Here is a 23378-nt window from a genome sequence, read left to right as displayed (position 1 = left end):
CTGCGTCTCCCATCCAAGGCCTGTAAGTTGTTGTCTGTTCTTACGGCCAAGGCTTACGGAGCCGCTGGACAGGCTGCCTCCACCCTGCACGCCATGGCACTCCTGCAGGTATACCAGGCCAAGGCACTAAAAGAGTTGCATGAGGATAGTTCTAACCCAGGGCTGATGCAGGAGCTGCGCATAGCAACGGACCTCGACCTGAGAGCGACGAAAGTCACTGTGCGCTCCCACATGGGTGGTCCAGGAATGCCATCTCTGGCTGAACCTGGTAGATATGCGGGAGACCGACAAATATCGTTTTATTCTGTATCTCCCAGGCCAGCCTATTCGGCAATGCAGTCGAGAGCTTTGCCCAACAGTTCTCGGCTGCCCAGAAGCAGAGCCGTATTTCACTGACAAGCTAGGCAATATCGCGTTCATTATCGTAGATGAATCGCATTCGATTATGAACGCAATATTGCGTGGCTTGACAGTGAACTACGGCTCTGTGTATAAACTTCCGCTCCATTTGAAAGCAGGTGATGGAGATTTACCACCAATCACGGAAACGGCTTTACTGACGAGATGCGCATGAGAATCGCATATGATTAATTGCACAACCCTACTCTTAACTGCGCTGGCTTCCATCAAGAGGGTAGGGGACCTACATAAATTTTCGGTCAACGAATCGTGCCTGAAATTTGGGCCAGCCGACTCACGTTATCCTGAGACCCCGGCCTGGATATGTGCCCAAGGTTCCCACCATGCCTTTCAGGGATCAGGTGGTGAACCTGCATGCGCTTCCCTCGGAGGAGACGGACCCAGCCCTAGCTTTGCTCTGTCCCGTTCGCGCTTTATGCATATATGTGGACCGTACGCAGAGCTTTAGGACCTCAGAGCAGCTCTTCGTCTGTTACAGAGGCCAGAAGAAGGGAAATGCTTTCTCCAAGCAGAGTTTAGCCCACTGGATAGTGGATGCTATCATCTTGGCATATCAAACCCAAGGCGTGCCTTGCCCCCTCGGGTTGAGACCACACTAGACAAGGAGTATTGCTTCTTCCTGCAAGGCGCCTTGCTGACAGATATATGTAGATTTGCGGGCTGGGCGACACCAAACACGTTTGGTAGGTTTTATAGCCTTCGTGTAGAGCCGGTGTCCTCTCGTGTCCTCGCCTCAAGTAGCCAGTAAAACCAGAGGAACTGCACGGTGTCTTGCTTGCTGCACCATTCCCCTCTACGGACCGGATATATGCGGTATATATTCTGCTCTTCAGTTCAGTTCCCCACAAGGCGAACCCTGTAGTTTTCCTCCATCATCCTCGGCAGCCGGACGAGGCAGAGCGTCCGGCACCAAGCCTAACACTTGTAAGTACGCCTGTTGGTTGACCCCCTGTGCTAGGCTAGGTGTCCATATGTTGTGATCCCCACTGTGATCCCATGTGTGTATTCTTCCATGTAAGGTTCCCCTTGGCAGACTCCACTCTACTGCCCTTAATGCCCAGTCCATATGTGTAATCTCCACATGATACCTCCCTGCGGGCCAGATGTGGATTCCGCAGCGTCCCTGGAAAGGGTACGCTTTCCCAGTGTTATCCAATAAGTCTTACTGTATGAATCTAGTGCAAGGGTGGGCTAACTTTTTGACTAGAGGGCCACATCAACTTTTCCACACCAAGTGAGGTGCCGCATAATATGTGTATGACAAATGAAGCTTTGATTTTTATTTTATTTTTTATTAAATTGACACTCACTACTGTACTGTATGTATACTTGTACACACATGGCAGTTCTATTCTTGTACCATCTCTGCCTTATTTTTTATGAGCACTTTGACACACAGATGAGTTGCATTAGTGTACAAGTCGATTGATGTATAAGAAACATTTGATAATTTCATTCAGAAATAATGTAAAATAAACAAAATATTCACAAACATTAGAAACATGTATTTATATTCTCCTCACTTCACAAAAAATCCTGTAAATTTAGCAGTGTTCAGAACAGAAAAAGGAATTCACATTCAAATAGTGACATTCACTATAAACATTTATTATAAACGGCCAGTCTAAATATTTAAAGTGAAACTGAAACTAGTGGCGTGGTTACTGGAAAATGCGCGATACAAACGCACTTGCCTTTCTCATTCGTCACCAATCCAAATGTGCACGATTTGTGCTTGACCTGATTGCTTTAAATAAGTCACCTTGGAAATTGCAGCACGTTTCAGATGATAAAAAAACGTGATTTATAATCCAGAAAATAACTATATCCATATTCATAAAAATATGCGTGGAAAATGGAATCTTTGCTAAATAAAACAACAAATTATTTACATGTTTTTCCCACAAAATTACAGTGCCCGTGAGCAGGAGGATAAACTAGCATTTGTTTATCATTCCTACTGGAAAGTCTACTTTCACATTTTTAAAACATGTTTTGCACAGGGTGTATGTTTTGACTCTTTATTTTGTATTTGAGCTTGGACGCTGCATCTGTCAAAAATAGACTAGGCGCCTACCTTTAGCGAAGCGGCGCAGAGAGTCACATCTGGGACACTTTAGAAATGTGCCGCAACACAAGCATTGACGAGAGTGACCGCAATCAGCTCCGGTGGCCACGTCGGAGCGGCGCGAGTCGCCCAACGGAGTAACTCAGGGGTTATATACCGCACTACAGGCTACGGCGCCATCTATTGGATTTTGCTGACATTGCATCAAATTAGCCATTTTGGACCAACTGCTTCACAGGCTGGATGAAAACTCCCGGGGGCTGTAGTTTGCCCACCTCTGGTCTAGTGGAACAACAGTGATAGACTCTCTCCACGTAAGCCCTGTCCTATCTTCCGCCCCAGTTGCTGCTGGGGGAGCAGGTGGATTACTAGAGGCGTTGGAAGGGGCAGCAATAGTGGTGCTTTGTTAGGGATCCCAATTCGTCAGTCACCGACGTAACTCGGAGTGACCGACTGAAAGGGAACGTCACGTCCCATCGCCACAGTTGCTGTAACACCGCGGGGTGCTGGGTCACTGGCTCGGCTCCTCAGCAAAAACCTGAATATGGCTGTGTCCAAATTCAGGGTCTGCATATTAGGATCCTTCCTACCCGGTTGAAGGAGGAGGGATCCTCCGACGTCCGCAAAACCCGGAAGTCGGTGTTTGTGAATTTGGACAGCCTACCCTTCTTTCAGTTCCCTCCCTTAACCGTTGCTCATATCCTGTCGCCTAGCAACCGTGACAGCGCCAAGCAAGAAGCGGGAAAATGGACAAACAAAGAGTTATTCTTCTCATTTTAATTCTTTTGGAAGAAATAAAGCAATTAAATAAATTAAATACTTTCTTTGCTCGTTGTCGGAGAGTTTTTTATATCAGACTACAAGACAGTCACATCCAGGTAAGCCATTATAGCCTATTTTTATTTGTTTTTAAGTATTCTACTAATTTCTCCTACAAATTCATTGAGCCGAAGCATAAACTTTAGCTTGTTTTGTCAGAGAAACTCCTCTCCCACTCCGCTACCGCTCGCTTCGTCCGCCATTACGCTCTGCCGAAAAGAATTATGGGATAGGTAGGACGGGAAAGGATCCACCACACCCATCCTTCCAATTCGGGGAAAAGGAGGATGTATTTGTGGGCCGCATTTGAAGGATCCTACGAATTTGGACAGCCTTCGTCGCGGCGCTGTGACGTAACATCCTTCAAATGAGTACTCCGAAGGATGCAGACCCTGAATTTGGACACAGCCTATGCATTACACCTGCTGCCTACTTATGTTCGTGCCGTGACGAGCAGCAGCTTGATGCAATTATCACATGCCAATGTGCATTGGCTCGTTTAGTTTACACTCAAAGATGATAGGGCTCTCAGGCGAGATCCCAATTCATCCGTCACCGATGTGACGTCTCCGTTTCCTCCTTCAGGGTATGAGGGTCACATACGTAACCGAGACATTTTTAGATTGTTTTCACTGTCCTTAGCCTTGCTTCTCATTCATAAACCTCTTGCAAGTGTTAACTGGTAGGAGACTCTGGTTTCTGTAATTATAATAGCTGCAATGTGAGAGAAAGCTTTGCTAAATTTGTGATGCCAGGCACAGATTGCTCTCTCATTACTATATCCCTTTACCATGCCCATAAAATCACAACAAGATTCAGAGTCTCTGAGTTTAAATTTTGGAATTGAATTATTTATGATAGAAGGCGCTTTTTATCTCTCTGGACCAGCTTGATGTTAAAGGGGTCATCGAATGAAAAATTCACTTTACAAGGTGTTTGAACATAAATGTGTGTTGGAAGTGTGTGTACACATCCATCCTATAATGATAAAAATCCACCCAATGTTTTTTTTTTTTTTAAATCCCTTTTTTAAAATCCCCTTTCTCAAATCAGGCTGTTCTGAGATTCCTGTCAGAATTACGTAGTTCTGTACATGCCGCTCCCACGATAGTTGATTGGCAAGGCTGTCTTACCTTAGACCAGCGGCTCTCAATTCCAGTCCTCGTGCTCCCCCACTCTGCATATTTTGCATGTCTCTCTTAGTTAACACACCTGATTCAGATAATCAGCTCGTTAGACGTGAGCTCCGTGCATGAACTGTGTTCCGATTGACATGCTCCCTACACAGTGTTCATTGCTCCCTACTCCCTGAGCAGGGGAAATCCGTTGAAGTTTATTTCACTTCGGAACATTCATTCATTCATGGATTTGTGCTGCGCAACGTCTTCACACACGGACGAGTGTGACATAATATACCAGTATAGGGACATAATATACCAGTATAGACATATATAGAATTTAAATTCACGTCTCGCACACTTCAATGCACTTTGAACATTCGCTTCGAACTGGAATCATGGCAGAATATCCTGTGATGTCCACTTCGCAGGGCACTTGCGTTCGAATAGAACAAACGTCTGAAGCGATAAGAGAAACACAAAAGATGTGCAGAGCGGGGGGGCACGAGGACTGGAATTGAGAACTGCTGCCTTAGACCCACCCTGAGTGAGCTGTCATCAGTCCACCATTGTGTCGCCTCCGGTGCAGGGGAAGACAAGAATGTCTCAGATTAAGCGATTGAGGTGTTTTGTTGTTGGATGGAATCATTAACTTCCAACATCTGAGCCGCTGTAGGCGCAGAGGATTAAAGTTACTTTCATTTTGAAGGGAATCATTTGTGATCCAGCTTCATCTACAGAAGAAGAGAGTATAAGGGTTTTTTATGAATCTTTGCAAATAGCCTTTCCTAATAACGTGCTAGTTAGCCAGTTTCGTGGCTAAAGTAAACAGTACTGCTCGTCACCCCACGGAAGAGAGGGGCGGGACCAGCAGAGCTCATTAGCATTTAAAGCAACATGGACTAGAATGGCTTGCTAAAAACAGAGCTGATTTTGACGTGGTAAAAAAGGTGTTTTTTACACTACCATTGAGAAATTTTAACCAAAGTATGCTATAGACTTTTCATTAAGACCCTAAAGAATCATATCAACTTATATCAAATGGGCATCCGATGACCCCTTTAATGAATGCAACAGAATTGGCATAATCCCTGAAAGTGATGGAATGGAGAGAGGGACATCAATGGAGTGCATCAACTGCAGGCAAGAATAACTCATCGCAAACTCTGACACCTTATGCTTTGGCCGTCAGCAGTGAATGACCTTCTTTATCTCTGATCGGTACTTACCGCAGTCACGCTTCCTCAATCATTGTCTCATGATCTTCCATTCCTACCAATATTTTGATTTGGTTCCGAAGTTTGAGTTAGATTTTATTCAAAGCGGTGGGCAATCCTTAAATTTAGCATGAATCAGAGCCGGCATTTAGCGACAAGCAAATGATGATCTGATCCCACATCAGCAATCTAATATCGAGAAAGGATAACAGTCAGCGTTTACTGATACGGATATTGTCAGTTTCATTCTCATACAGTCCACCAGGCAATTGCCAGATTCGCCACGTCATCTTGTGTCGCTGCTTTAGTTGAAAGTACGTATTTCCAACACACACTATTCACAGTGCACTATTAATTTCGGGACGATTGCCATTGAGCTGGGCGTTATAGTCACCGATCAGTAGGGGGACATCGTGACAGGGGACGCTAGCAAATTCCTCTTTGAGTAGGTTGTAGAAAGCGTCTTTCACGGTGTCATTTTCCACGTAAGTGAACAAATCAAACTAATAATTTTGTCTTTCTATGAGACTGTAAATAATAATTCACAAAACATTTCTTCAATCCACAAATGGCATTACGTTGTATCTACACTGCAGCATGACTCAACAAAACTTGATTCTGAATAACAATTAATTCTTCAAATGTAAATAATGTATTCCCTCAAGCCTTTTGTTGGAGAATATTTACCACCATATGGTTGTACACAGTACAAACATCCACGTGAAATGCTGCCATTGTGAAATGGTCTAATGTAGGAATGTGACAACAGTGACAGATGTACTGTAATGTATGAGTAGTAAGGCATGGGAGGAGATCATGTAAGCACATGGTATGGATTATATCAGATACAGAGAAAAAGCTCAGTTAATTCTGTCAGCTGTAGATCTGAAGGTCTGTGTATGGCATTAGTAAGTGTTTTGGGCATTTGGGGTGAATGTTCATTTTGAAGCCAGGTCTATTTTTTTGCTTCCAAATCAAACCATTCCCCACTCTCAATGCCAGCATGACAGGTTACGATTACTGTACCATTAGTTCTTTGACCAGAATTCATGATTTCAATGCTTCCTGCAAGTGCAACACGGCTTTAAAGAAAGCATTGTAAATATTTTCCCAACAAAGGCATTTGGGATGTGCACCATTTCCCAGTGTTCTGCTCCTGATGAAAACCAGTATATTCTCAGAGGAGCCTGCCTTATATTGTCTTGCCTAACAAACACAAAATGTGTGAAAATTGAATGTGGTAAGAAAAGAGAAATATAACAATTGATAATTAATTGATATGCAATTTGCGAGTGTTGGGATGGCATTCACTCAGACAGCAACAAACGAAGTGACCTCATAACATTAATTTGAATTAAGAGTTACTGATTTCCTAGAATAGGAGCAACAGCCATCATTGACAATTCAACATAGTTAAACAAAGCTGTACTTCATGCAAATAACATAAAACCAACAGATGCTGGTTCTTAGTACTGCAAGGGAGCAAACGCTTCTCTTTTAGTTCATGTAGCTACACCCAACAAACCCACAAATTCGCTCACACACCTATGTGTTTAGACAAGGCTCAGCTTGTTACTTTCAGTCCAAAACATGTCATTGTGCACTTTAGTTTTTCATCCACCCAGCTTTAGAGATTGTATAAAAAAAAAAAAAAACATGTCTGTCTGTAGAAGTCTCTCAATGATGTGATTCCAAAATAAGTATGTCTGGAGTTCCTCTCCTTCTCCGTTTTACCTCAGAGGTCTTCTTTGAAAAATAGACTAATGGCCATAATGAGAAAACACACCATGCATAGATTTATGGAAATACAAAACTATTGGTAAAATTGCCTATTGGGTCTTATGTTTTTTTTGTTTCCTAACAAATAACAGCAAAATAATATTATATACTCTATCTTTCTTAGCAAATTATCAGGCCTTTAATGCAACCTTTGCTAATAAGTTTTGATAACTTTTCCATTCATCTGCAATGATATACTGGCTGCTGATGTATCTGGCATGTCTATTTAAAACCTCTGCAGCAGTCTAAAGTAGTTGATTGAGAGGTGAGTAGGCAGACTGTTGTTGTCCAGGATGCAAACAAGATACATTTTGTGCACTGTAGAAAGCTATATTGATAGCTATATTGATTGTTAAAGGGGGCCTATTATGCCCCTTTATGCAAGAATAAATCTCAGGTGTCCCCAGAATGTGTCTGTGAAGTTTTAGCTCAAAATACTCCACAGATCACTTATTATAACTAAATGGCTTTCTTGTGTGGAAACAAAAGCATGCAGTTTTTGTGTGTGCAAATAAGATGCTGCTCTGAGCCCCTTTTCCAGAAGAGGGCCATGTCTTTACAGCTCGTGCTTTAGATACTGCAGAAGAACCGATATGACTTGACGCTGTAAATACCGGTTTTAAGCCCTATATGTATGAATCAGAGTCAGAGAAACTCTGGCAGAAGTAACAACTGTCATGATGAACCAGGATGAATTTTTCAGCCATTTTGCAATGATGGATGAACAACACTCACACACACAAAAATACTGCAATATATTGAGACATGAGATTTTGGGGGGTACAAGTCTCTAATATTTTTGGAAAAAAGACAATGGTTTCTTTAGCTGCATTAGCTATGAAACTTGCTAACAAACAAATTTAGGTAGGTGATTTGAAAACATTGGCAAAATATAAAACGCTTGTTTTGTTTACTGTGTGGAGACGTGTTGATATCGCGTTTGGTCTCGTTCTGTATTGCGTATCTTGTCAGTGTCTGCGCTTGCTTGGCCTTTTGTTGTGAAAAAATAAGGAAAGTGTGTCCAGCTAAATTCAATTAGTATTTTGTTAGACGGGTATAGGTCGCGGCAGTTGTTGTGTGAAGACCGAAGAGTGTAAAGACCATCGACTCTACCGTGCGACTCCACCGGGCAGGGACACTGGCAAATGATATAAGTCTCGCTTTTTATTTCTCCTCTTTTCTAGTACTTGTTTCACTTCTGTTTCAGTTTTTTATAACCATTTACTATGTGTAAGTAAGTTGTGGTTTTTTAGCATTTGTGTTTGGCAGTGTTATTTTTAAGGATTACTGATAAACTACTGTCGTTTTATTTGCATTTGTTATTTATTTTAATTTTAGTTAAATTATGTCTGAATATATTGGGCCTCATTTACGAAACGAACGTACGACCTAAAATTGGGCGCACAGTCGTTTCTACGCAGAACTTGGAATTTATCAATATGGACGCTATGATCAAATCTCACGTCAGGTCTGAGCTTGTGTAAGTTTTTGAGTTAGCCTGAACTTGCGTGCAGCATAGAGAATTTCAGAGAATTGTATAATGACAGCATTTTGTTCATTTATTTTATTTTCCTAAACTGAAAAACTTTTTTTTTCTTCTTCCTTTCAGGGCTTTAGCTTTATATGCGCAAATAGCAGCATAAACAACAGACCATGAGGAATCACACATCCTCGTATCACACACCTGTAGCGCTTCTGTGAATGGAGAAAACCAGAAATTATAAAAGGAATAAATAGGGCTACACAAAATATATTTCTTTTAACAGATTAACAAAAGAAAAAAAAAGTGTGAGAAGTATAGGCCACTTTCGTTTTTGTGACACTCTTAATGCATTTTATTTGTTTTCTTTATATCTTTATTTTTAAAAATGTAACTGATCGTTGATCACGCAGGTGCCTCACACGCACACACTCAACATTTCAGCGTTACTAACTTGACATCTCAGCCATTAATCAAACTAAAATGCAGTCAACCAAACATAAAAGTTACACTGCACAATTTACAAGGTCCACTGTAAAATCAGCGTGCAGCGCCGAAACAAACATTTATTGCGCATGTGAAGGGTGAGGTTTTACGTGGATATTGGAACACAAGAGAAGTACAAAGCCTTGTTTACATCATAGATAATAGTTTAGCAACCAAATGTTACATGGCAAAAATGGAAACATTTGGATGTCGAATGAGAGAGGCTTGTGAGCCCAATGCCGTTTAGTTTCGCTTTAATACATTAATTTTAGCTTGACGTTGTATTGTTTATAATGAATGCCACTATAGCCTAATTTGTGTTTTACTTCATAATTTAATATAAAATTTTATAGCTACTCATTTTTTTTTTTAAATTCTTGTTCTGTAATACCGTCAAATTTAAAGGGTTTGTTGTGGATTAAGGAGAACTAAATAATCTATATAGGCTAGTGTTTATAATTTTTTTGTTATATTTAATTTATATGTAGGCCTATATTAAATATATTTAATATACATATAAATTAATGCCATTGTTTGCAATTATAAGGTTAAAAGGTGTTTTTGGAGTAAGATCAATTTCTCTTTCATGAGATTGCTTCCTCTTTTTGGCCGGGTTATGTTTCTCCGTGTCGTAAACTCTAGGGGCGAGGCTTCTAAACGGGGGGGGTTTTTATGGGCGTAATATTCAAATGACGATTGTTTTCAGCCACCACATTTATCAATGTACGATCTTTCGTACGATGGGCTTGGCGGCATACGAATGTTTCATAAATCACACGTGAGCTCTGTCGTAAGTTGATTTGTGAGCTCGGATCTGCATTCGTTTCTACGTTAGATTGATAAATGAGACCCATTATGTCTGTATAGGTCTTTTATTAAGTTTTATTTAATTTGAGTTATTTTAATACTTCAACAAACTAAATGGAAATTATATATATATATATACATATACACTGAATTTATAAATGTGTGTATGTGTGTGTGTGTGTGTGGTTGTACACATATAAAGTTTTTTTTTTGGTGTTTGCCTTAGTGTTATGTTAGAATCATTATTATACTCTTATACCTTTTAGTTCTTTAATATTTTGAATTGTTTTTAGCTTTATTTTTTGTTTTTCATTTAAATGTTAAGTTTGGAATTGCCAACTAAACTTGTGGGCAGTGTGGCAACAAACAGCACCGTAGTACTATGGGCGTCCTGAGTTCGAATCCTGGTCACATGTTATTGCCAATTGCAAATACTGCCTGAGTAGCTGTATTGGTTTTTATAAATCAGATCACAAAATGCCCATTTGGAGCCTGTTTACACCTCTATTTAATGTGGTCCAATTGTGAGCAGAGACACACAGAACAGAGACACCCATTTAGACACCAGAAACAGGGAAACAGATAGGAATCTGGGAAAAAAAGAGATCTCTTGACTGGAATACAGGAAACAGGAGTGTTAACGGTATTCTGCTGTTCTTGAGGGAAGGCTCTTTTGACTTTATTAGTCCCACAACTAAAAATCAAACTCTGTCTTTTCAGAATGAACCCTGCTGGTGTAGAGCCCCCAGGCACACATCCAGGATTGAGAGCTGACAGATTACTCTCATTGTTCATCTGCTGAGTAAGTTCCTTCAGATAAGACTCTCTAAAAACTTCTGCCTGCCCTTCATCCTGTCAGCATCAAAAAAGCCCTCAGCCATTTGCTGGGGCAAAACAGCGTCACCATGGATACTGAGTCCACCTACTCTGGCTACTCTTACTACTCCGGCCGGTCGAGGGGATCTCACAGACACGGGTAAGAGTTTCCATTAGGGTCTATTTCTCTTTCTGCTTCCTTTTTGCCTGTCAGTTGTTGAGTGGCAAGTTTTAAAGAAACTGCAGTGTGATATACAGCAGATCACTGGAGACTGTCTCTGTCTGCCTGCCATTTATTATGAGATTATTGTCACTCTTTTCTTTTTGCCCTCCCTTTCATTTTCCCTTTCGTGGTTAAATTTCTTATTTATCAGATGATTTATCAGCCCAACATCTGGTTACTTATTCTAAGGTTTACCCAGAGTCTTCTATACCAAACACTTTAAATTTCCTTTAGACATGGCATGTAACCCAATGTATACCTGCAACTGCACTCCCTCATGTCTCTGTTTCTGTCTCACTATCATTCTTCATTGGTGTCAACGCATTGAAAGATAAACTTGAAGAAAATTAAGGTAACCTTCGGGAATCCTTTAAGTTTAATCAACTTCAATTCTGTCCTGTTATTTTTCCTTACAGTTGGTTTGTGTTACAATAATACAATGCATTTAACTCAAAAATAATAATGGATTTACATATACTGTAGATCTAAGTTCAGTAAGCTTGCATTTTGAAGTTTAGTTGACCACAAATATTGACACAAATTTAGTTGAAATATTTAATAGTTGAAACATAAGATGTCCAGCATGTTTTTACACGTTTTTATATTTACACCATGGATTTACATGTTTGGCAGCATTTTCACACTGGGTGAAAGTTTCAACCGTAGTTCTGCACCTTTAAACCTGACGGCGATCTTTATGTTGGTTTAGGAAACAGCAATACAACAATAATTGAGATGATCTTGAAAACGTAATTTGCAAAGTTATAGGGAAACACAGTCCTGGTCAGTAATGACCAGTCACTAGTGATTTACTTATACAAGCAGTGAAGTACTTACACAATGTCAATCCATGCTAAAAATGAGAAAGATCTAATGATAACAGCTTTTTTGCAGTACTAGTTTTGCCAAGTAATGACTCAATGTGGTAGCCGTGAACTGTCTGACTGACAGACGACTGCTTTCAAATGGTGATATGCTACGAAGAACACCTACATTTTGCAGTATATGGCTGTGTATGAATGCATATGTCTGATAGATCAGCTACTTGCTCAAAATGGCCACCTTTCCATGTATTAGCCTAATGCAAATAAAGTTGGTTATGTCTTAGGTGAATGTAAACAGATGGGACAAAAATGCATGTCAAATTTTTGACAAGTCTGCCTGTGCTTCAGGCCTTGCCATGTAAATGTGGCCTAATAATCCTGCCATTGTCTGTTATGTCATTTAATAATAATGATAATCAAGCAATATTAACAATCAAAAACATAAAAAAACACTCACTTCTTTTGGTTGATAATTTAAATACGTTCTCAATAATTAGATACTGAAAAACTCTTTGTTCTGTTGCTGTATTACTTTGTATGATTGGCAATGGCTAAATTCGAAATTTTCATTTAGAATTTTATTGTATTATTAATATAGAAATGTATTAAAAGAGTAATTTTTTGTGATTCAGCTATAGCGTTTGTGCATTGCCATTTATACTAAATGTATTTAGACTCAAGCTACTACTACTGCCAACTCATGCTACTGTTTGAATAGGCGTGGTGACTTTCTAAGAGACAAAAAAATTTATATTATTAATACTGCAACATGCACTGCAAACTGCTGAATACACATGTCAAAGTCAGGCAACACAAACCTGTTTCATGACTTGAAACAATATCACTCATTAGAACATGCGGAAACTAAGAAATACATTTTTCTATTAAAAGATTTAAGATATTTAGATAATTTGTTAAGGAAAAATGGCTGGTAAAGTGTCAAGAATTCAAAAACTTTGTGTTTGTCATGCTCTGGCCTTTCACTTAGGAGCAAAAATCTGCCTTTAAACTTGAAAGAAATAAAGATTTGAAATTTATTGTGATAATTATCAATATTGAGTGATATGAACAATTTTATCGTGATAATTTTTTTTAGCCATATCGCCCAGCCCTAAGGGCAATGAAACATCAGCTTCACTCTGTTCAGCCATCCCGCTCATGCGTGTGTATTTTATCATTTTTATAAAATACAAAATAAGTGTATTTTGTCATTTTATGATTTCACGCACATACACACAGACAATGTTGCGCTTTCTTCTTCCCGTGAGAATGACATTGATCACTACTTTCTGGCATACAACACGCCGATCAAGTAAGGGTACTGTTGGCAGTGGAAACGGATCAGTACCAAACTGTACTGACCCATACCGATCATTGGAAATGAGCCATAAATTGCATTTTAGAACATTTTAATTTAACTTGGGGAAATATTGCTCAAATCAAGCCAAAAGTATCTGTGATAATCACATAGGAAATGCATATGTCGTAAATGATGCTAAGCATCAGTTATCAAAACAAGCAAGCTTAGTAGCCTGACAGTTCTTCACTACAAAAACTGTGGTTTGATTCAGCTGTTTAAATGTTGCTTATGCTAAATGACATAAAATATGATTTTTGTATATTAGTCAAAAAAAGCTAGATTTTTTTTCACAAACAATGGTACACTGGTTAAATGCACTTTAAGTTGTAGTTCCCTATCTGTCGGTCACTACGAGTTATGTCGTGACGACATTAGGGGATTTACTTGGAAGCCCCGACTGCCTCTGATAAGAGAAAACGCCAATGAAATTTGGCTAGTGGATTTTGCATACCTGAGCCACTCCCCGTGCATACGGGTATAAAAGGGCGACAGGTGCATCCACTCATCAGATTTTTGCTTCGGAGCCGAGTGGATGAGAAGTCTTGCGATCTCCACAAAGCCTTCTGCCTCAAAGAAAAAGAGTTTGTTCCTGGGTGGCGTCACGGTGCAGACAGCGGTGTCCCTGCAGCAGCGATTCCCCTGGGCACTTCACCTGAAAGAGCAAATTTCTAAAACACTGGGCGGTTCGCGTCTTTTTAAAGATGCCGTTCCGTCCGTGTTCTCTTGGTTGCGGTCGCTTCCTGTCCTCGGATGACGGTCACGAGCGTTGTCTTCAGTGTCTGGGCATCCAGCACGCTGAAGATGCGTTTGTGGATGAGTCATGCGCCTGTTGTGGGCGTATGAACATGGCAACGCTGCGATCTCGCCTTTCCTTTCTGAAAGGATTGGCACCCTCTGCCGCCACCCGTCCCGGTCTCTCTGGCTCGAGCAGAGGACCGCCGGCTGGCGCTCTGGGAGATCTGAGGGTGACGGTAAGAGCTTCTCCGCCGGGCACGTCCCCGCGGACCTCTTACTCCGGTTCCCGAGTGATTTCGCTGGTTCGCCTCACGGGGCCGTCAGCATTTCATTCGGTGCGCCGCCCGAGGATCAGATGTCGATCGCGGCATCGGGGGATGGGCTTTCGTCCTCTGAGGATGAACGATCGGCGGGGCTGCCCCCCTCGGGTGTTGTCGCCACTGCCGATCCGGACCCAGAGCTGACGGCCATGCTTGCCCGGGCAGCCGTGAGTATCGGGCTGGAGGTCAACAGACTGCCCAGTCCCGAGCCCTCGCGGCTGGATGATTGGTTCATCGGCGCAAAACGCGACCAGCGGCCGCACTTTGCCCCGGTGCCTTTCTTCCCGGAGGTGCATGAGGAGCTGACGAAGTCGTGGACGACCCCTTTCACGGCCAGAAGCCGCTCGTCTCCCTCCTCCGTCCTCACTACCCTCGATGGCGGGGCGGCCAGGGGGTACGTGGATATTCCCCAGGTGGAGAGAGCGGTTGCGGTGCACCTGTGCCCGCAAAACGCCGCCACCTGGAGGAATCGTCCGCGTCTCCCGTCCAAAGCCTGTAAGCTGACGGCCGCACTCGCCGCCAAGGCCTACAGCGCTGCGGGCCAGGCCGCCTCTGCCCTGCATGCCATGGCCATCCTGCAAGTTCACCAGGCCAAGGCACTAAAACAAATGCACGAGGGTAGTCCCGACCCGGGGTTGATGCAGGAGCTGCGCACGGCGACTGACTTCGCTCTCCGGGCGACGAAAGTCACGGCGCGGTCCCTCGGGAAGGCGATGTCCACGTTAGTGGTCCAAGAGCGCCATCTCTGGCTCAATCTGGCCGAGATGAAGGACGTCGACAAAGTACGCTTTCTCGACGCCTCCATCTCCCAGACGGGGCTATTTGGCGACACTGTCGAGGGTTTTGCCCAGCAATTCTCGGCAGTACAGAAGCAGACGGAGGCAATTCAGCACATCCTCCCTAAACGGCGGGATGCTCCAGCTGCCACCGCTGGCCCAAGGGCCAGGCCCCAGTCTGCTGGTCGCCGTGGGCGCCCTCCTGCGTCCTCCAGAGCTGCTCCGCCCCGTGCTGAGTCGTCACCTAGGCCGGTGCGTCGAGCCTCTCGCAGGAGTGCGGCGCCCCCTGCGCCTCAGCCGGCCGCCAAGTCCTCCAGGAAGACGACAAAGCGGCCCTGACGCGCACAACCCGGAGATGGAGGAATTTGCTCTTTCCCAGGAGACGACGAGGCTAGCGTCGCTCCTTCCCCCGGAGGAGGGCCGGGTGGAGAATCCTGTGTTTTCTTTTCTTTCTGTTCCGCCACTGGCTCAAGGGCCAGTGGTACCCACATTGTCAAAGAAAGAGCAATTTCCCTTTCCTCCGGGTTCCCAGGTCTGCGGGCTGCGGGACGCACTGCCTCCTCACTCTCACCCGAGACCCATATTGCCAGTGGCCAAGAGAGTGCGGTCTGGGGACGCGATGCCTCCCCGCGCACCTCTAGCCAGTCCCCCCGGGGACTCAGGGAGTTTTGTGGGGATGAGTCAGAACGCACCGCCTTCTGTTCCATCCAACCTTACTCCCCCTCGCTGCACCACTGCGGGCACGTCGATTGTGCCTTTGGTGCCACTTGCACGGTATCTGGGGGCGTGGCTTGCGCTACCCAGCCCGTCTCGCTGGCTCATTCGCACAGTTCGACTCGGCTATGCGATTCAGTTCGCCAGGCGGCCTCCCAGGTTCAGCGGCATCCTCGAGACTTCGGTGGCAGTCCGAGATGCACCTGTCCTGCGCGAGGAGATTGCTGTCCTTCTGGCAAAGGGTGCAATCGAGCCGGTCCCTCCAGCCGAGATGAGGCAGGGGTTTTACAGCCCCTACTTCATCGTGCCCAAGAAAGGCGGTGGCCTCCGGCCAATCCTGGACCTGCGAGTCTTGAATCGGGCCCTACACAAGCTCCCGTTCAAGATGTTGACACAGAAGCGCATCGTCAAATGCGTGCAGTCCGCGGATTGGTTTGCAGCGATCGACCTGAAGGACGCTTACTTTCATGTCTCGATTCTCCCTCGACACAGGCCGTTCCTACGGTTTGCGTTCGAGGGGCGGGCATGGCAGTACAGGGTCCTCCCCTTCGGGCTCTCCCTGTCTCCCCGTGCCTTCACGAAGGTGGCGGAGGGCGCCCTTGCCCCGTTACGGGAAGTGGGCGTCAGGATCCTCAACTATCTCGACGATTGGCTCATTCTGGCCCGGTCGCGAGAACAGTTGTGTGGTCACAGGGACCTGGTGCTCCGGCACCTCAGCCAGTTGGGGCTTCGGGTCAACTGGGAAAAGAGCAAGCTCTCCCCTGTGCAGAGAATCTCTTTTCTCGGTGTGGAGTTAGACTCCGTGAGTATGACGGCACGTCTCACGGACGAGCGTGCCCAATCAGTGCTGAACTGCCTGAGTTCCTTCAGAGGCAGGACAGTGGTTCCGCTGAAACAGTTTCAGCAGCTCCTGGGGCATATGGCATCCGTAGCCGCAGTCACGCCGCTCGGGTTGCTTCATATGAGACCACTTCAGCACTGGTTACACTCACGGGTCCCGAGATGGGCATGGCGCCGCGGGACACGTCGTGTGACCATCACACAGTCGTGTCGCCGCTCTTTCAGCCCCTGGTCAGACCTTGCTTTCCTACGGGCCGGGGTGCCCTTAGGACAAGTGTCCCGGCATGTTGTTGTCACAACAGATGCCTCCAGCATGGGCTGGGGCGCTACATGCAACGGGCAGGCAGCCTCGGGGCTCTGGACGGGGCCTCGACTGCTTTGGCACATCAACTGCCTAGAGCTGTTGGCAGTGCATCTGGCCTTAAAGCAGTTCCGGCCACTGCTTCTAGGCCAGCACGTGTTGGTCCGCACGGACAACACTGCGGCTGTTTCGTACATCAACCGGCAGGGGGGTCTACGATCACGCCGCATGTCACAGCTCGCCCGCCATCTCCTCCTCTGGAGTCAGTCACAGCTCAAATCGCTGCGCGCCGTCCACATTCCGGGGGAGCTCAATCGTGCAGCCGACGCGCTCTCACGACAGCTCACGTTCCCCGGAGAATGGCGACTCCATCCCGAGACGATCCGGCTGATTTGGAGTCGATTCGGGGAAGCTCAGGTAGACCTGTTTGCTTTCCCGCGAGTCCTCCCACTGCCAGCTGTATTTCTCCCTGACCGAGGCCCCCCTCGGCACGGACGCACTGGCACACAGCTGGCCTCGGGCTCTGCGCAAGTATGCGTTTCCCCCAGTGAGCCTGATCGCACAGACGCTGTGCAAGGTCAGGGAGGACGAGGAGCAGGTCTTGTTGGTTGCGCCATATTGGCCCACCCGGACCTGGTTTCCGGAACTCACCCTCCTCGCGACAGCCCCTCCCTGGCGCATCCCTCTGAGGAAGGACCTTCTTTCTCAGGGGCTCGGCACCATATGGCACCCGCGTCCAGATCTGTGGAACCTCCATGTGTGGCTCCTGGATGGGACGCGGCAGACTTGAGTGGCCTGCCACAGGCTGTGGTGGACACCATCACTCAGGCTAGGGCCCCTTCAACTAGGCAAGCCTATGCACTGAAGTGGAGTCTGTTCACGGACTGGTGTTCTTCTCGTCGGGAGGACCCCCGAAGATGCACGATTGGAGTGGTGCTTTCTTTCCTGCAAGAGAGGTTGGAGCGCAGGCTGTCGCCCTCCACCTTGAAAGTGTACGTGGCTGCTATTGCGGCCCATCACGATGCAGTGGACGGCCGGTCCCTGGGGAAGCACGATCTCATCGTGAGGTTCCTGAGGGGTGCCAGAAGGTTAAATCCTCCTAGGCCACCCCTGATGCCCTCCTGGGATCTCTCTATTGTCCTGGCTGGACTTCAGAGGGGTCCCTTTGAGCCACTGGACTCAGTCGAGCTGAAATTCCTGTCGGCCAAGACAGCGCTCCTGACCGCGCTCACTTCCATCAAGAGGGTCGGGGACCTCCAAGCATTTTCGGTAAGCGAAGAGTGCCTTGTGTTTGGGCCGGCCTACTCTCACGTTGTCCTGAGACCCCGGCCTGGATACGTGCCTAAGGTTCCCACCACGCCCTTCCGCGATCAGGTGGTGAACCTGCAAGCACTGCCCTCGGAGGAGGCAGACCCAGCCTTGGCGTTGCTGTGTCCCGTAAGAGCGCTGCGCATATACGTGGACCGCACCCGGAGCTTCAGAAGCTCTGAGCAGCTCTTTGTCTGCCACGGAGGTCAGCAGAAAGGGAAGGCTGTCTCCAAGCAGAGGTTGGCCCACTGGATAGTGGATGCCATCGCCTTGACGTACCAATCCCAAGGCGAGCCGTGCCCCCTCGGGATGAGGGCTCACTCCACACGGAGTGTTGCCTCCTCCTATGCGCTGGCGCACGGCGCCTCTTTGGCAGACATCTGTAGAGCTGCGGGCTGGGTGACACCGAACACCTTCGCGAGATTTTACAGTCTCCGCGTTGAGCCAGTCTCTTCCCGTGTGTTGGGTAACAGGTAAGTGGCGGGAAGAGTTGGCCGGTGTCACGCTTGCTGCGCCATTCCCCCTTACCCGGGGATACGAGCGCCTATTCTCTCCTCCAGTTAGTTCCCCGAACGGCGAACCCTGGCGGAGTTCCTCCAGCACCCCCGGCAGTCAGGCTGGGCGGAGCAGTCTGACGCCAGGCCCAGTACCGGTGTTAGCTTGCCCGGGTCTCCGGTCAGCCCCTGTACTCGGCTAGGTGCCCGTGCGGCCTGATTCCCTTCGGGTGATCCCACACGTGTATTCATCCACGGTACGGTTTCCCTCATGGTAAACCCGTGTCTTCCCTTTGACAGAGCTCTGTCAGGCCCTGCTGGCAGCCTTCCTCCCTTCTCCTAGGTAGGATCTGCCCCAGGGTCCAGGCGTATGTAGCACTGCCCCAGGCTTGGGCCAGTCCATACCAGTGTCTCCACACGTTACCTCCCTTCGGGCAGGGTGTGGCCTCCGTAGCGCCCTTCTCCGGAAGGCTCGCTTCCCCGTCGTTACTGCCGGGCTGTAACAACAAACAGGAAAGACTTGAAGCAATCTTTCATAGAAGGTCGAAATCCCTTCTGATTTCTGGGGAAAGGAACAGCGGCTTGGCTATCTCCAGCAGCAATGTACTCAGTGGTCCCTGCGGGCACCAAGGTTAGCGAATTTGCGCTGGGGCGACGGGAAGGTTGCGACCTTCGCATCGCATTTGTCTGTCACGCGCTAACTTGTCAACATCTGCATGCCACAAGTTCGTGACGGGGTTCAGGTTGTGGCGCTTTCCATAGACCCCTAATGTCGTCACGACATAACTCGTAGTGACCGACAGATAGGGAACGTCTCGGTTACGTACGTAACCCTCGTTCCCTGATGGAGGGAACGGAGACGTTATGTCCCCATGCCACAATCTCGAACCATCGCTGGTTGCCAGGGACACGTTCTCGGCTCCTCAGCGGAAAACCTGATGAGTGGATTCACCTGTCGCCCTTTTATACCCGTATGCACGGGGAGTGGCTCAGGTATGCAAAATCCACTAGCCAAATTTCATTGGCGTTTTCTCTTATCAGAGGCAGTCGGGGCTTCCAAGTAAATCCCCTAATGTCGTCACGACATAACGTCTCCGTTCCCTCCATCAGGGAACGAGGGTTACGTACGTAACCGAGACGTTCAGTGTGCTCAGCTATAAACAGAGTGGAAGTGCATGCTGCAAATCATGAAGTGCACTGATGCCATACTAGGTTAGGTGAGAGTAGTAGAAGTGCATTACATGTGAAACATAAAACTGGTTATCCTGGTTTCACCTTCGTCACCCTGCCAAGGTTTGATTTATGGTCACCAGCATCTGGAGAAACCATAATTTACTGTCAAACCCAGTAATGCATGCTGTCAGATTCCACACACACATACATGCTCAGTTACAAACACTGCACATGTGTGGTGCAACACAGTAAGAATTATTGACTGGCTCCACATATTTTTGCATGAAATGTCTTCAGATGGAAGGAAGTTTCGACTGAGCAGCATCACATTAAATCATTACCAACCAATTGTAATTATTATAGATAATTTGCCTTTGGATTTTTAGATGGTTGGATTTTACTCATTTATTACTTGTATGGCAGTTTTCCAGAAATCAGACCTCACAGCATGTTACAATTGAATTAATATCATATTTTAAAAAGTTCTGAAAAAAAATTAAGTATAAGCCATGTGATCTGTCAGCAAAACAATGGTTAGATAGTTGTGTTGGGCTCTTTTTTTTTCTAACCTGGATTTCAATACTCCTTGAGATCTAGAAAGCTCTAGATCTTACATTAAGCCTTACTCATGTAGAAAATTTAGATTTTTTTTTTCTAAAAAAGTTTGATTCAGCCAAATCCAATTATATGGTACAGCACACTGTGATTTATAGGGTCCCAGTAAAAGTTTCCCATGTTAATTTGGATTAGGACCGATTTTTCAAAGATTTCCAAAGGCAGACACAAGTTGCAAGAGTGTACTCTGTCATTAGTTTGTAGTTTGCCACATTTATGTTTGAGTTTCCACACTTTCCTGTTATGTGTTTGTTATTCTCTTTTGTCACCAATAATAACTGTAGTTTAGCTTCTTGTTCCCATCTTAAATAAGCAGAGTAGGAAATGGGCAGGACACATGGAAGCAGATGAGAATGGGAGGCATTTAACATGCTGTGCTTGTTTTGACAGGATTGAGCCTGCTTTCAGTGAGACAATTGCTATTTAGAATAAACCTGTACAGTATTTTACACTGACTTGGATATGACAAAAGTTGTTTTCCATGGTCTGTTGTAGCATCAAACTATGATTTTTTTTTTAAGCCAAAAATTAACAACTTGATAACCATTTAAAGGAATAAAGGAGTCGTAAACTCAATGAAATTATTTATTGAAATTAAATCAAAATTCCCTTGATCTTTTGATATATAAGAGGTCATTGTGCTATAAAAGCATTCTGAACTCAAAATTAAAAAAAAAACAGTTAAAAACGACAGGTTGTGGAATGTGCCACTTTATGACATCATAATGTGGCTAAACACTGCCTCTACTGAAGATCAATACCTGCTTCTATATCACTGCCTGTTTAGCCCCACCCACCGGTTTGCGAACATTGTGGGAAATGACAAGAGCGGCAAACGCAGGTCTACGCAGAAACCAAATGATAAACTTCATTTGATTAACTTCATTTTAATGAAGTTCCAGAATGCGTCAGTAAGAACTTGGTCCTTTTTTTAAATTAATTTTACTGCGGAACTATATTGGATACGATGTAGTACCACACAAGTGTGAGTAACTGTTTTCATTACGTGATCACTATTGCTTTGTCTGTTATTACAGATCGTTTGATATGTACTAAGTATTTATGCGGTTTAACCTAAAACACAGCAGCGTTCATCTGTGAAGGATGTAGGCTCTCAAACATACACAACTGTTAGCCAATCATAGCCATGGGCATTTACTTCCGAGTCTGTAATCCACCACGCCTATTCAAACAGAGCGGTCTAATTTAGATTTATTTATTCACCCTCATGCTTCAAGCGTAGTCACCTATATAGCTGCCTTCTGTTTGACAGTTTCCCTATGTAGTGTTCACTGCTCCCTGCTCACGGCATATCTGAAGTTCACTTAATTAACTTTTTTTTTTTAATTTGTCAGGGAAAAAGAGGCCAACAAGTACAAGCACATTTTATCTGCTGATGAAATAAGTTTATACAGTAGTATATCCCAGATAGCACACGTACGTCTGCAAGATGTCTGTTAAAGATCTCTTGATCTGGAAAGCATCTGCTGTCTACAAACGTCTGACAGACGTCTTTCAGATATCAGTTCTACATACATTCTAAATCATAAACATCTTAAAGACATCTAATAGACGTCTATTTGACATCTAAAAGGAAATGGTATATAGACGTATTGCAGATGAGCAAACACCCTAAAAAATACATCTTGCAGATGTAAATGCAGACATCAAATAGACGTCTCAGAGATGTACGTGTGCTATCAGGGATACAATGTATCTGGCAACAACAATTAATAGAATGTGGTCTTTGAATGTTTAACTTAAGTAATGACCTAAAAAACTTTTATAGTAGACAAATAAAACCGTATAGGCACACAGCAACAATTAAGTTAAATCCAATTACTATAAGTGATGTAATATTTGCATTTATGTTTACTTTTAAAATGTTTTTTTTAGCCTATTGCTCACCACTAGTTTTCACTGCTCACACTTGAAGCGCCGATTATCTCACATCAGGAGAAGCCTTTCAAACTTTTATCGGACAGTCTGTTTCTTCTTGGTGTCAGAACCAATCTTCCTAAGCTAAACAGTCTTTCCACAGGTGCGCTGGATGGAGTGGGGGAGTTGTGTTTCAAAAAAATGTTTTTTACCATTGGGTACTGATTGAGGGTCTCAATCTGCCCTCAAATAGTCCATTACTTCTTTTTCTACGGAGTAGACGTGTTCTGACTCTTTTGCAAATTTAAAAAAAAAAAATTCACTATGCTTGGTTGAGGCCATGGACTCCGTCAGACTCAGGGAGCAATATGCGACACTCGGAGATCAGCAACTCTTTAGTGCTCTCTCTCCTAGCCTCCTCTTCTATCCAGCGCAGTTTAAACTTCGGCAAACTTACACCAGCCAGATGTGCATCTCTACTCTAAAGTGTGTCACCAAACCGAGTCTTGATTGCCTGAAATATTAAATTAAGTTTGTTTCAATACACTGACCGCCGGTCTGGGAAAAATCCCCAAAAACAGCAAATAAAAGAATTCTTCTTCTTCTTCTTAACTTTACTCAAGCTTTCACTGTAATAATATGCTACATCAAAGCAAGCACATGGCAGGGCTAAACATTTTTTTTAATCTCATTTAATGCATTGCAGAAAATTATTCTGTAGCTTACTGAAACAAATCAATTTAAAAAATATAAGCTATGGACACCACAAGGCTAAAAAACACATCTCTGCATTTGGCAGCGCGTTTT

General features: G+C 44.8%; 1 protein-coding gene across 2 annotated transcripts in view; it reads left to right on the top strand.

The window, feature by feature from the left end:
* The window catches only part of LOC306873941 (vang-like protein 1), a 103197-nt gene that overhangs the window by 11959 nt on the left and 67860 nt on the right, over positions 1 to 23378 (top strand). For both annotated transcript variants that reach the window (XM_079423539.1, XM_079423538.1), the window contains exon 2: positions 10915 to 11170. In XM_079423539.1, coding sequence (XP_079279665.1) covers positions 11100 to 11170 — 71 coding nt within the window. In that variant the 5' untranslated portion in view covers positions 10915 to 11099. The remainder of the gene's footprint in view (positions 1 to 10914; positions 11171 to 23378) is intronic.

This window comes from Barbus barbus, assembly GCF_936440315.1.
Source record: "Barbus barbus genome assembly, chromosome: 8".
Lineage (NCBI taxonomy): Eukaryota > Metazoa > Chordata > Actinopteri > Cypriniformes > Cyprinidae > Barbus > Barbus barbus.
The sequence above is the reverse complement of the archived record's forward strand: the minus strand, read 5'-3'. Positions and strand labels throughout refer to the sequence as shown.